Source organism: Cetorhinus maximus, chromosome 4 (assembly GCF_964194155.1).
Source record: "Cetorhinus maximus chromosome 4, sCetMax3.hap1.1, whole genome shotgun sequence".
Lineage (NCBI taxonomy): Eukaryota > Metazoa > Chordata > Chondrichthyes > Lamniformes > Cetorhinidae > Cetorhinus > Cetorhinus maximus.
Window position 1 is genome coordinate 3,437,343 of NC_135882.1, and position 15,046 is coordinate 3,452,388.

General features: G+C 46.0%; 1 protein-coding gene across 1 annotated transcript in view; it reads right to left on the minus strand.

Moving 5' to 3' along the window:
• LOC144679444 (eukaryotic translation initiation factor 3 subunit E) overlaps positions 1–15,046 on the minus strand; it is a 140,920-nt gene that overhangs the window by 95,977 nt on the left and 29,897 nt on the right. Inside the window, exons 6-7 of the mRNA XM_078539827.1 lie at positions 8,935–9,060; positions 8,631–8,755 (exon numbers count right to left, since the gene is read on the minus strand). Of these exons, the coding sequence (XP_078395953.1) occupies positions 8,631–8,755; positions 8,935–9,060 (251 nt within the window). The remainder of the gene's footprint in view (positions 1–8,630; positions 8,756–8,934; positions 9,061–15,046) is intronic.

Sequence of the window (15,046 nt, forward strand, 5' to 3'; positions counted from 1 at the left end):
CCCACTGCAGTGATTACAGAGAGGCATCCAAAGAGTTACATCTTTCAAAAAAAGCCAGTTAACACAACCGTGGGGTTCTCTAGTAAATTTTCTATTGGCAAGCTTCAAAGGAATACTGGAGGACTTGGGAGTGGAGGTTTACTCACTCAACCCACCCACTGAACGAAGAATACTACAGAGCAGTGGTAGGCCCACATAGGGCGAGAGAAATGAAAATATCCTACCACTTCAAAGTGGCTATCGCTTCCATACAGCAATACTCCAGACTGCAATTAGACATGACACAGAGTGGAACATGGAAGATCATGCCCTAAAACATGAAGGTATTTAGAGATGACAACCAAACACTCAACCATCTTCCAACTTAAAGGGGAAGCTCTAAGCAAATGTGAACAGCCTCTTGCACTTTGTAGTTCCTATACTATACACATATGGGGCAGGAATGGAGGTAAGGAACTATTAGACCCCTTTGTCCAATTTAAAATTCATGTATCAGTACACCTATAGGCACAACAGCCTCATAACCTCCCTGAATATGTACTTAAATGCACAAGGACCTCAAAATGTGTCAATTCTCACCTCAACAGCTTCATCCAATATGTATGTGAATGTATTGGGGGAGTCCAATTAATACATAGCATGGCTGCACACACTTCTTGCCTACTGCCCCACTGGCACATCCACAAATCCTGGGCAAACTTCCAGCACACTTGCAACTAATTAGTTCAGAGGAAAATTTCTTCCATTTTCATGCATCTTTTTGGCCACTTGTTTTATTTTCTAAGGAACTAAAAGATCTAATGTTAACAATGGCTGTAACCATTAATACCATAACAAATGATGTTTCATGATAACAAGACTTAACACACTAGCTTACAGATGAATCTAGGTAAATTGAGCGAGTGGGCAAAATCCTACAGATGGGAGTATAATTTGGGAAAATGTGAAGCTGTTCACTTTTTGAGGGAAAACAAAAAAAGCAGAGTATCACATAAATGGAGAAGGAATGCAGAATTCCAAGGTGCAGAGGGATCTAGGTGGTCTTGTGCACAAGTCACAAAAAGTTAGGATGCAGGTACGGCAAGTAATCAAGGAAGGCTATCCTTAATTATGAAAGGAATTGAACATAAAAGTAAGAATGTTATACTTCAGTTATACAGGGCTTTGGTGAGGCCGTATCTCAAATATTGTGTGCAGTTTTGGTCTCCTTATTTAAGGATGGATGTAAACGTATTAGAAGTGGTTCAGAAGAGGTTTACTAGATTGATAGCTGGAATTAGTGACTTGTCTTATGAGGAAAGGTTGGACAGGCTGGGCTTGTTTCCACTGGAGTTTAGAAGAGCGAGGGGTGATTTGATTGAAGCGTATGAAATCCTGAATGGACTTGACAAAGTGGATGTGGAAAGGATGTTTCCTCTTGTGGATGAGTCCAGAACTAGGGAAATTTTAAAATTAGGGATTGCCCTTATAGGACAGAGATGAGGAGAAGGAGAATTTTTTTATCTGAGGGTTGAGAGACTTTGGAACTCTCTGCCTCAGTAGGCAGTGGAGGCAGGGTCACTGAATATTTTTAAGGCACGGGTAGATTGATTCCCTTGCCTAACAAGAATCTAAGGTTATTGGGGGTAGATGGAAATGTGGAACTCAAAACACAAACAGATCAGCCATAATATTATTGAATGGCGGAGCAGGCTCGAGGGGTCGAACGGCCTACTTCTGCTCCTATTTTGTATGTTTGTATCAATTTGACTGTGTCCTGGAGTACCCTTCCGGAACTTTCTTACCGAGGCCTAATCTTTCAGACAAACCTGCAGTTTGAGTTAATATTCATAAGGCTCTGTCGAGCTGAAACCCGCAGTTGTTCATGCGCATTATGAAGCGATCACCCAGCTTGAGAGAACCTCTCAGTACGATCCTCAGGCAATTATTACAACTTAAAGGCAAGGTATTACAAGAGTTATCAGATGGATAAGTACCTGTGAATGATTTGACATAGGGCTCTGACACTCCTATGGGACTGGCCAGATTTCCCCAATGGTCTTCTCTGCCCCTATTCACTCGAATTATGAGGTTGTTTTTCCAAATCATTTCCAGACAAGCCAAAGGCAAAAGATTTAGAGTAAGGTTAGACAAGAAAACTATTTTAAGTGCTCAATTTTACTTCACAAACAGGAAGAGGGGTTATTCTGTAATACCCAACACAATGTCCCCAAGCACAGTTCCCCACCATGGAAGTTTGGCAAACGGACCTGACTCTAGTCTTACTCCATTTAGGAATATGAAAACCGTTTGTCATCCTTCAATTCCACTTCTCCAGTATTACTGAAGCTCTGAAGATATCAACCAAAATATGATTTCCTCCTTTGGATTCTTGAGGGTTCCGAGCTGCATCTATTCTGATATGGGTAGATTGATATTTTGTAATATTATCATACAGCGCAGGAGACTATTCGGCCCATATTCCTTATGCTGGCTCTTTGAAAGACCTATTCAATTGGATCCCACTTTTCCCCGCTCTTTTCCCAAAGTCTTGAAAATTCTTACCTTTTTAAAGTATCGATTCAATTTCCTTTTGGAAGCTTATTGAATCTGCTTTCACCACCCTTTCAGGCAGTGCATTCCAGACCATAACAACTTGCTGCAAATAACAAATTCTCCATATCACCCCTCTGGTTCTTTGCCAAATTTCTTTACTATTCTATGTCTGTCTGCTGATCCTCTTCCCAGCGGAAACAGTTTCTCCTGTTTAATATATCAAATGCCCCTCAATTCTGAATGTTTCAATTAAATCTCCCCTTAAATCTCTCCACAAGGATCACTGCTGGGGCATCAACTATTTACATAAAATATAAATACATTAACGACTTAAGACGATGAGACAGAAAGTCATGTATTGAAGTTTGCTGATGATTCCAAGCTAGGTAGGAAGGTAAACTGTGCAGCCTCTCTGTGTCCTCTCCAAAGAGATACAAACAGATTAAGTGAGTGGGCAACAAGGTGGCAAATGAAGTATAACATAAGGAAGCGTGAAGTTATTCACTTTAGATGCAAGGATAGAAAAGCGGAATATTTTTAAAAGGTGTAAAACTTACAAGTATTGATGTTCAAAGAGATCTGGGTGTGTTAATACAAGGGATGCAGAAAATTAGCATGCAGGTGCAGCAAGCGATTAGGAAGGCAAATGACATGTTGGCCTTTATTGCAAGGGGATTAGAGTACAAGAATAAAGAAGCCTTGCTACAGTTGTGCAGGGTTTTGATGAGGCCACTTCTGGAGTCCTGTGTGCAATTTTGGTCTCCACATTTAAGAAAGGATATACTCGCATTGGAGGCGATACAGCAAAGGTTCACTAGATTGGTCCCTGGGATGAGGGAATCTTATGATGAGACACTAAACACATTGGGCTTATGTTTTCTAGAGTTTAGAAAAATAGGAGGCAAGCTCATTGATACCTACAAAATTCTAAAGGGGCTTGATAAGGTAGGCGCTGAAAGATTGTTTCCACTAATCGGGGAACCTAAAACACATGGGCACACAGTCTCAAAATAAAGAGGTCAATCTTTTAGGACAGAGATGAGAGAAATTTCTCACTCAAAGGGTTGTCAATCTTTGGAACCTTGTACCCCAAAAGGTTGTGGTTGCTCCATCGTCTAATACAGTTAAGGCTGGGATAGACAGATATTTAGTTTCTCAGGGAATTAAGAGATAACGAAAGCGGGCGGGAAAATGGAGTTGAAACCCAAGATCAGCCATAATTGTATTGAATGGTGGAGCAGGCTCAATGGGCCGTGTGGTCTACTCCTGCTCCTATTTCTTGTGTTTAAGGAAAATAAAATGTTTTTGCATAGCACATTCTTTAACTAACTAGAATTAGTGTTTACCAGAATATGTTCCACAGAAAAGTCACTGTAGGAGCTTTTAAAGATTGCATCTCTTTCTTCTCTCCCCCCGCTGCTCACTCAAAATGTTTTTGGTAGAAAGAGTCCCAGACATTGTGCCAGATGGGGACAATGTCATATAACAAAAACTGCACATTACCAGCTTGCAAGCAGCAGCCCTGGACCCAGCAATGCACTCGACCCAACCTCACTGATTACATGAATCAGCAACAAGATCATTTTGACTTAATTTAATTCCATTTTAACTAGCACAGAGCAATGGCATTTTGAATGTCACAGGCCAAGCATACAAAAAAAAACACACCTCCTTAGAACCAAAAGTGGAGATAAAATAAGCAAGCACTTTTCTTTACCAAAGAGCGCTGCAGGAAACAGGGGAGCAATTAAGAATCAGTGACACACTCTCGAGGGCAAATCAGAACAGCTTGCAACATGCAAGGCATCTTATAATTTGAACAGGATTCATCCGCATCATGCACTGCAGTAGGCGTTTACCACTCATGTGGTCTACATTAGAAGCTTCCCACATGTCCTTGATAGAATCTAGATTAACTGAAGGCCACCAGATCCCCTTCAGCAATCAGAGATGCAAGCCATGCGCTTACATTCACACTGCCTGAAAATGGGCAATTCATTTGAAACTGCAGAAGCTCTACACACCAAAGGATTTCATGATCCAAACCCCTGCTCGCAAGTCACTTATTCAGCAATTATAAGACAGGCTGCTCAAATCATTCTTTTTCATCTTGCCTTTTAAAAAAAAGAAAGCTTCTAATCTTTCAAATAGGAAGCTGGTTTATATTCAGAGCACTACAACATTTACAAACTCTCCCTTATCAAGTGAAATATATCTAATGAATTACCATCACAGGAAAAATTCCATAAAACACACAAATACAAATGACTTTTCTGAACAAATCTATATGTTTGTGGTCATGGTTGAATAATTTTCAAATACATCCACATTTACAGAAAAATTAACCTCTCAAGTCACAATGTTCAAAGCATCAAAAATTTCATCATTCGCTATGTTGCACAACTGAACTGAGTTTTAAATCATTCATGGAATGTGAACTTCACTGGCTCAGCCAGCATTTATTGTCCATCTATAATTGCCCTCGAGAAAGTGGTGTTGAGCCGCAGTTCCTGAATCGCTGCAGTCCATGTAGTGTAGATAAACCCACAAGTGCTGATAGGGAGGGAGCTTCAGGACTTTGATCCCGTGAAGAAGAAACTAACTCAGCTCCAAATCAGGATGGTGCGAGACTTTGAGGGGAACTTGGAAGTGGTTGTGATCCCATGCACTTGCTGCCCTGTCCTTCTAGGTTTGCCTTCAAGGCTGTCAAGAAGCCTTGGCAAGTTGCTGCAGTGGATCTTATAAAAACACTGCAACCAGATTTCCCCAGAGTTGGAGTGAGTGAATGTGTAACCTGTTGGCTGGGGTGCCAATTAAGTGGGTTGTTTTGTCCTGGATGTAGTCAAATTTGAGTGTTGATGGAGCTGTACTCATTCAGGCAAGTGGAGAATATTCCACCACTGGTCAGAAGCTGGGAATTCTGCAGACAGCAACTCACTTCCTGACTCCTCAAGGCCTCTCCACCATCTACAAGGCATCAAAAGATTGACCCCTTGATGGAATACTCCCCACTTGCCTAGATGAGCGCAGCTCCAACAACACTCGAGAAGCTTGACACCACCCAGGGCAAAGCAGCCTGCATGATTGGGACCCCATCTGCCACCTTCAACATCCGCTCTCTCCACTACCGACGCACAGTGGCAGCAGTGTGCATCATGTACAAGATGTACTGCAGCAACTCACCAAGGCTCCTTTGATAGAAGCCTCCAAACCCTTGACCCCTACCACCACCTACAAGGAGAAGGGCAGGAGACATATGGGAACACCGTTTTCAGGATCCCCTCAAAGTCTCACACCATCCTGACTTGGAATTATATCACCATTCCTTCATTGCTGCTGGATCAAAATCCTGGAACTCCCTCCCTAACAGCACTGCAAGTGTACCTACACCACATGGACTGCAGCGGTTTAAGAAGGCGGCTCATCTATCACCTTCTAAATGGGAAATGAGGGATGGGCAACAAATGCTACCCTTGCCAATGAAAATTTCACGAAGCACCAACATGCAACTTGTCGACTCTCCAAAAGTGCTATTTCCTCACAGCCCACCATTCAATACATCAATGTCTTAAAATATCCCTCATATCGGACATCTCGTGGAAGGGCAAAATCACAAAAAAATAAAATTACAAAATTCTTACAGGGCACGACAGGGTAGATGTGGATAGGATGCTTCCCCAGGCTGATGAGTCTAGAACCAGGGGACACTGTCAGAATAAGGGGCCGGTCATTTAAGACAGATGAGAAATATTTTCATTTGGAGGACTTTGAATCTTTGGAATTCTCTACCCCAGAGGACTGTGGAAATTCAATCATTGAGCATGTTCAAGAGAGACAGGCAGATTTCTGGATGCTAATGACAGCAAAGGATATGGGGATAGCGGGGAAAAATGGCGTAGAGATAGATGATCAGCCATGATCCGTTTGAATGGTCAAGCAGGCTTGACAGGCCAAATGGCCTACTCCTGCTCCTATGTTCCCATGTTCAAATGCAGCAGTCTTCTCAAAGGCAAAAAGCTCCTGAGTATATTGGAACTCGCCAGGCAGATGTGGCTTCACTGGCTGTGGCACATTTGCTGGATGGAAGGCACAGGTATGCCCAAGGATTTTCTTTATGGTGAGGTAGCTGGAGCCAGGGGACCAAGACACACAAAGCTTCGCTTCAAGATGTTTGCCAGCATGACGTGAAGGCCCCAAACATTGATTTTCACACCTGGGAGACATTAGATGAGGACAGAGGGAAACTGTGACATCACCTGAGAGCTGATGTGTACCACCTTGACGATCAGTAGCTATAGCTGCTTGGCAACAGGCACCAACACCAAAAACAACCACCCACAATAATAATGGATAGCCACTTCAAATGTAGCGCTTGTGGTTTCTCATGGATTGGTCTGTTCAGCAAATCAGCAAAAGAGCACCACGTGAAGCTATCCCATCCCCAACGGATTTGATTGGGTGCATGGCCATCATCTTATGTAGATGGAGAAATGCTGACAATCCCTCATATTAATCTCACTTTATATAATCCTTCAGCAACAACACATTTATAGGCACAGAGATTTATAGGCAATTCACTCCTAAGTATCAGAATTCAGTGGGCCACAAATACACCCAGTAAAATTCAACATTTATTGGAAGCATCGCTTCCAACCAGCAGGACGAGCAGATTGAAGATCTGGATATAGTTTAAAGCAACGTGACAAAGAAAAATTTAAAAACACATTCCATCCCAAATACACTAAACTTACCAAACAATTGAAGACAATTTCAAACTACAATCTAAAAAAATCCAAACATTTTTACTTTGCAGTCTTAAATCTGGAGTTGGCATGTTGCACCAGCCACATATGCCCAGTTACTGAGTCCATTTAAACAAATGTGAATCAGAAATGACATGATATGCAGATTGGGGATGCTTTGGACAAGTACCAGGTCCAATTCCAATGACTTTGGTTTCTAAACAGCTCTGCTGGATGACAGCTAGGGAAACTTTGCTTGTAGGCTCTGCACGCCTTCCAAGTGTTCTGCTCAATCTCAGCCGCCTTTTTCCTTCCTAACATTTTTTTTCTCTACCCTGAATATTTATCAGATTAGTTGCTACAGGCGGATTCAAAATTATTGCAGTGCTCTGCAACTGCACAGCTGTGCCAGATGACTCCACCCGCAGAATAAAATGCATCTCTCACGAGGCAAGTCATCGAGGATTTATGTAACCAAGTCAGCTGTTTGATTTCCATCAAACTGTTAAAAACTTAGCAGCTCCATAAAGAAAATGTTGAAAGCTACATTTCAGATTTACTTTCAAATCATCACTGTATAAAATTTGGGATCTGAGAACATTTAGAAAAGGTGTTCCATTAACAACTGCAAGTGGATTTCAAATAGGCCTCCATTGAGGGTCTAACAAATAAGCCAAGTTTTTTCAATAACAAACCAATGTTTTGGGCTTGTTTACAGGTTCTGAAGCTCAAAACTCCACTATTTGCAAGGCTTCAAATTTTAGATTCTGGAAATAAAAACTACTGTGACTATGATTGACAAACTACTTGGTGCTTAACCACTTTTCCTGGGCTTCAATACAATTTTACAAAACATACATGGCCCTATGGCAAACGGTTTGACCAACTTAACAGTCTTTCAGTTCCTGGGTGAAAGAGCACCAAGCTGCAATGGAAGGGGAGAGAGCATGTTCATAACAAGACAAGATGATAAGAAATAGGAACAAGAGTAGGCCATTCGGCCCCTCCGGCCTGCTCCACCATTCAACGAGGTCACGGCTGATCTGACTGTGGCCTCAAATCCGCTTTCCTGCCCTGCCCCGCATAACCGTCGACACCTTGCAGATCAAAAACCTGTCTGACTCAGCCTCGAATATATTCAATGACCCAGCCTCCACTGCTCTCTGTAGAAGAGAATTCCAAAGACTAACAATCCCCTTGAAAAGAAATTCCTCATCAAAGAGATTCCCTTATTTTTAAACTGTGCTCCCCTAGTTCTAGATTCCCCAACAAGGGTGCTTCCATTGCTTGAGTCTTAAATGTTGTTGCGTGCATAGTTTAACAAGTGAAAAATGCTGTGTGTGGGGTACTCACTGTGCCTGATAAAGGAAGAGGTCAATGATATTGTCTCTACCCTTAGGATGGTTGAAGAATACGAACAGCGACCAGTGGATTAACCATGTCCTCTGCTGAAGAGACTGAAGTGGGGAACTGACAGACTGAGAGAAAGAAATGAAACAAGCTTTTACTCGGCAGGTTAAATTCACCTCATAGCTCCACTTGTACCAAACACACTCAATATACTAAGCATATTGATGCACTCTTGTAATTTGAAAAATGCTCACTTTACCATCAGTTGAACCCTTGGGAGAAAGTATGCAACGTGAAAGGTGCTTACATTGTTATCAATGGTTTCTTTGAGTCGTGTTAGATCCTCCATAGCAGCTTCCCAGTTCTGCATCAGAATTTCAGATGCTAGTTTCCCCCAGAGTGAACTCAGGGCGTTCCGGTCAGTGGAAGGAACCTGTTGAAAAGGAAAGGAAATGCATTAAATTTAGTTATCTCAACCGACAGGACTTGTTCCCTTACATAGCTGGTGAGGCAAAGCAAACTACCACTGATACGCGGAAACTACCTAAAGCCAGCATTGGCGGCAGCCCCATAGGCTGCTTTTTCTGTGTAAGATTACAGTTTGGGAGTCGTAAGGTAATTCTGGTTGATCAGTAAAAAGCTGATAAAGTGCTAGCCAGCTTGCTGGAATTAGCTTCGCTCCTGTAGGTTTCAACCTGCTTTTGACAACATCATTTAGCACATTCAGAAACCAAACTTTTAAAAAATATTTTAACTTTTCTTAGTTAATGGCTGCAGAGCCACCACATGGCACTGTTCCAGTGGTAGTTGGTTCTAACAAATGGAATCCTTACATTTTCATTTGTGTATTTGTTTCTTAAATTACTGATATTGCCTTTCCTGTAGTGAATTAGTAAATGATTAGTTCAGCACAGTAACTTTAAATATAGCAAGCTGCAAAACACTCCACAGATGCAATCAGTGGCAATACACACGTCAATCAATAAAATTGGAAAAACGCAAAGAAAAACATTGGACTAATTATTGAAGCATTTCTCTTTCTGAACTTAGACATCAAGGCAGAGAATTGGTAAACTTGGCTTTGCACTGTTAAAATTTCGTCAAAGTAGCTTACTTCCCACTTCACAGAAATTAAATAAAGGCATGTCAGTCAAATTTTATTACAGCTGAACTGATGTAACATCTAATTTTCAGTGGCTGTGCGTACAAAAGTTCCAGAGGCCATGGCTTCAAGCATTGACTTGAGCCATTTGAAAGTAACAGACTCATCAAGTGACCAACATCAATATATTCACAAGAAGTTAATGTTTACACTTTCACCCCCCACCCCCCCACCACCCCTCCCCAATAATGTGGTCTCAATAAAAACTTCATGAGTTATTTACATTGTGAAATAAAGATTTTATTCCTCCATCTAAATTTACTTTGCCCATATAAGCAAGCTCAAGTCATCATTTAATGCAGAAATTCAAGTTAGAAATCAATTTTCAATTCCTCAGAAACATATTTCAAGCTTCTATTTCAACTTATGACATTATAAATTCTGGTTCATATCCAGGATTACATTACATCACACTGGCATTAACTTCAATCCTACAGAAGCACTGAAAGTTCACAAGTGTCTGGTCAGGTGTCAGGCTGACTGCATTTACCATTTATGCTGACTTTATACCCAATGTGGAAACTTATTACTGTTTATACCCAGAGCATCGCTTTACTAAAGCTTGGATATTTCCGATATTCATTTCTTACAACACAGGCCCCCTGGCCCATCCCCCACACGCGCCGCTCCCTCCACCCGCCCCTGCACGCTCCCTCCCTCCCCCCCTGCACCCTCCCCCCCTGCCTCCCTCCCTGCCCCCCTGCACCCTCCCCCGCTGCACCCTCCCCCCCTCCCCCCCTGCACCCTCCCCCCTCCCCCCCTGCACCCTCCCCCCCTGCACCCTCCCCCCTCCCCCCCTGCACCCTCCCCCCCCCTGCACCCTCCCCCTCTCCCCCCCTGCACCCTCCCCCTCTCCCCCCCTGCACCCTCCCCCTCTCCCCCCCTGCACCCTCCCCCTCTCCCCCCCTGCACCCTCCCCCTCTCCCCCCCTGCACCCTCCCCCTCTCCCCCCCTGCACCCTCCCCCCCTCCCCCCCTGCACCCTCCCCCCCTGCACCCTCCACCCCTCCCCCCCTGCACCCTCCCCCCCCTCCCCCCCTGCACCCTCCCCCCCCTCCCCCCCTGCACCCTCCCCCCCCTCCCCCCCTGCACCCTCCCCCCCCCTCCCCCCCTGCACCCTCCCCCCCCCTCCCCCCCTGCACCCTCCCCCCCCTCCCCCCCTGCACCCTCCCCCCTCTCCCCCCCTGCACGCTCCCCCCTCTCCCCCCCTGCACGCTCCCTCCCCTCTCCCCCCCTGCACGCTCCCTCCCCTCCCCCCCTGCACGCTCCCTCCCCTCCCCCCTTGCACGCTCCCTCCCCTCCCCCCCTGCACGCTCCCTCCCCTCCCCCCCTGCACGCTCCCTCCCCTCCCCCCCTGCACGCTCCCTCCCCTCCCCCCCTGCACGCTCCCTCCCCTCCCCCCCTGCACGCTCCCTCCCCTCCCCACTCCACGCTACCCCCCTCTCGCCCCCTGCACGCTCCCTCCCCTCCCCCACCGCACGCTCCTTCCCCTCCCCCACCGCACGCTCCTTCCCCTCCCCCACCGCACGCTCCTTCCCCTCCCCCACCGCACGCTCCTTCCCCTCCACCCCCCCCGCACGCTCCCTCCCCTCCCCCACTGCACGCTCCTTCCCCTCCACCCCCCCCGCACGCTCCCTCCCCTCCCCCCCCCGCACGCTCCCCCCCTGCACGCTCCCCCCTCTCCCCCCCTCCACGCTCCCTCCCCTCCCCCCCTCCATGCTCCCCCCCTCTCCCCCCTGCACGCTCCCTCCCCTCCCCCCCTGCACGCTCCCTCCCCTCCCCCCCTGCACGCTCCCTCCCCTCCCCCCCTGCACGCTCCCTCCCCTCCCCCCCTGCACGCTCCCTCCCCTCCCCCCCTGCACGCTCCCTCCCCTCCCCCCCTGCACGCTCCCTCCCCTCCCCCCCTGCACGCTCCCTCCCCTCCCCCCCTGCACGCTCCCTCCCCTCCCCCCCTGCACGCTCCCTCCCCTCCCCCCCTGCACGCTCCCTCCCCTCCCCCCCTGCACGCTCCCTCCCCTCCCCCCTTGCACGCTCCCTCCCCTCCCCCCCTGCACGCTCCCTCCCCTCCCCCCCTGCACGCTCCCTCCCCTCCCCCCCTGCACGCTCCCTCCCCTCCCCCCCTGCACGCTCCCTCCCCCCCTGCACGCTCCCTCCCCTCCCCCCCTGCACGCTCCCTCCCCTCCCCCCCTGCACGCTCCCTCCCCTCCCCCCCTGCACGCTCCCTCCCCTCCCCCCCTGCACGCTCCCTCCCCTCCCCCCCTGCACGCTCCCTCCCCTCCCCCCCTGCACGCTCCCTCCCTCCCCCCTGCACACTCGCCGCTCGCTCCTTCCCTCCCCTCACCCGCCGATACACACTGCACACTTGTCCAAGCTACAGCCATTGCACTAACAGAATCCAGCTGCTGCCTCTGATCAACTTGGAAACAAACAATTAGAGAACGCATGCATTTCTATAGTGCCTTTCATGACTCTGGTTGTAAAACACTTAGGACATCCTATGAAGTACTATTGAAGTGTAATCACTGTTGTAATGTTAGAAATGCGGAAGCAAATTTGTACACAGCAAACTCCCACAAACATCAAAATGATAATGACCAGATCAATCTGTCTTTAGGATGAGTGATAAATATTGGCCAGGACACCAGGGAGAAACTCCTCCACTCTTTAAAATAGAGTGATAGGATCTTTTACATCCACCTTTGGGGGAAAACTGGGCCCTGTTTTAACTTCTCACCCGAGAAACAGCAGCTCTGACAGTGCAGCTCTCCCTCAATGCTGCACTGGATCGTCAGCCTTGATTCCTGTGCTCAAACCATGGAGTGGGACCTGAACCCACAACCTGAGTCCGAGGTGAAAATGTTATCCACTGAGTCACAGCTAACAGACAACGCAAGAACATTTTCTCAGTCACTACACTGCTCCAGCTTCTTTTCCTGACCTAGACTGTCACTTCTCTCCAGGTTTTCTTGGAACCTCAGCCTGTACTCTCCTCCTTGCCTTAATTCTCACCTCCCCACCTCACAAGCGCAACTCTTTCTTCAATCTAAATGCAACATTCAGATTAAGGAATACAGTCGTCAGAATTTTCAACATTCGTTATTGTGCTGAGAAGGCGCACTAATTCTGTCACAGAAATAAACACATGTTTGTCATTATCCGCAAGATCACCTTTTATAGATTATTCGGTTACCATCGTTAGCCTAACACAATTCCAAATTCCCTAACACAATTATATAAAGTGGAACTATGCAGGTAATTTTTTAATCTATATCAAAATTTTTTGATTACACCAACAGCAATAAAAAACAAAGTGTCGAAAATACTCGGCAGGTCTGGCAGCTTCTGTGGATAAAGAAACGGAGTTAACATTTTGAGTCCGTAACACTCTTATTCAGAACGGAAGGTAGGTAGAAATGTGATGGGATTTATGTCGTTGAAGGGGGCTGGGAGGGGAGGAAGAACAAAAAAAGAGAATGTATGGGATAGGGTCGAGGACGGGAGAGATTAAATGGAACAAAAGACAAAGGGAGTGGTAGTGGTTGCAGTAAAGAGACAAAACATGTCCAGAGTGAGTGTCAACTGCAGAATAATGAACAGCTCTGTCTGAAAGCAAAGCAAAAGCATGAAAAACCACATTCAGAGCAGCACATGGCAAAAAGAAAACAATTAAAATGGGGGACAGAGTTCAGGGTCTGAAATTGTTGAACTCAGTGTTGAGTACAGAAAGTTGTAAAGTGCCTAATTGGAGGTGCTGTTCCTCCAGTTTGCGCTGAGCTTCACTGGAACACGGTAGCAGGCCGAGGACAGAACCGTGAGCATGAGAGGAAGGTGGTGAATTAAAATGGCAAACAATAGGAAGCTCAAGGTCGTGCAATTTCAGTAGTATTGGGTTCCTTCGTGTAAATCCTAACAAAAGACAAAAACTATGTCATTCCCAAAGTACAGGAACATACTGGCTTCATTCTGTTCCTGCCTGATGGCAATTAATGGAGATTGCAGAGCTTGCAATTCTAGGCAACTGATATGCCTTTTTTGTATGTATGGTAACATCAGTACACATTCTGGGTATTAGTTAGAGTAACCACAAAGACTAGAAGGCAAATTTGTATAGACAGCACGTATTGTAAGTATAGCTTTCCAAATGGGTGGTTGCTCAATAGGCAAATCTTCAGCACCGCTTCCAAAGTCTGCAAAATAGACCATAAAGGCCAAGCAAAAAGGACAGGGCAGTCTTCTCATGCAGGTAGGCTTGAAACGTGCATTATGATACAGTCGCCATCAGTCCAAACATGCATGAAAAGGGACAGGAGGACATAAGAATTAGGAGCAACCCATATAGCGCCTCATTTCTGCCATTCAATAAGACCATGACTGATCTTCTACCTCAACTCCCACTTTCCTAGCCAATCCCACATTCCTTAATTCCTTTTGTGCCCAAAAGCTTTGCAACCACATCCTGAATATACTCAGCAACTGAGCATCCGCAACCCTCTGGGAAAGAGAATCCCAATGATTCACAACCCAGAGTGAAGAAATTTCACTTCACCTTAGTCCAAAATGGCTGTACCCTTATCCTGAGACCATATCCTCAAGTTCTCTCAGCATCTGTCTTACCATCATACCCTCTCAAAATCACAGACATTTCAACAGGAGCCCTCTCCTAAACTTCAGAGAATACAGACATATTCAGTCATTCCACAGATAATGCCCTCATCCCCAAAATCATTAGTGAACCTTTGTTTCACCTTCTCCAAGGAAGCATATGTTTCCTTAGGTAAGGAGACCAAAACTGTACACAATACTCCAGGTGTGGTCTCACCAAAGCCCTATATACTTGCAGCAAGACTTTCTTATTCTTACATTCCAAAAGGGGATCAGATAATTACCCGAAGAGAAAAGTTTTGCAGGCCTACAGGGAAAGGGCAGAGTAGTGGGACTAGCTGAGCTGCTCTTGCAGAGGGCCAGCACAGGCACATAGGGCTGAATGGCCTCCTTCTATGCTATATCGACTCTGTGATCCTATGATTCTTTGAACCTCCTTGCAATAAAGCCTGGTTACTATTTACCTTCCTAACTGTTTCTGTCACTGAACATTGTGATTCATGGACAAGGATCCTCAAATCCCATTGCATACCAGCATTTATTAGCGTCTCACCTTTCAAGAAGTGTATTGCTTTTCCATTCTTTCTACTAAAGTGGTTAACTTCACACTTCCCCACATTACATTCCATCTACCACCTTCTTGTCCAATCACTTAA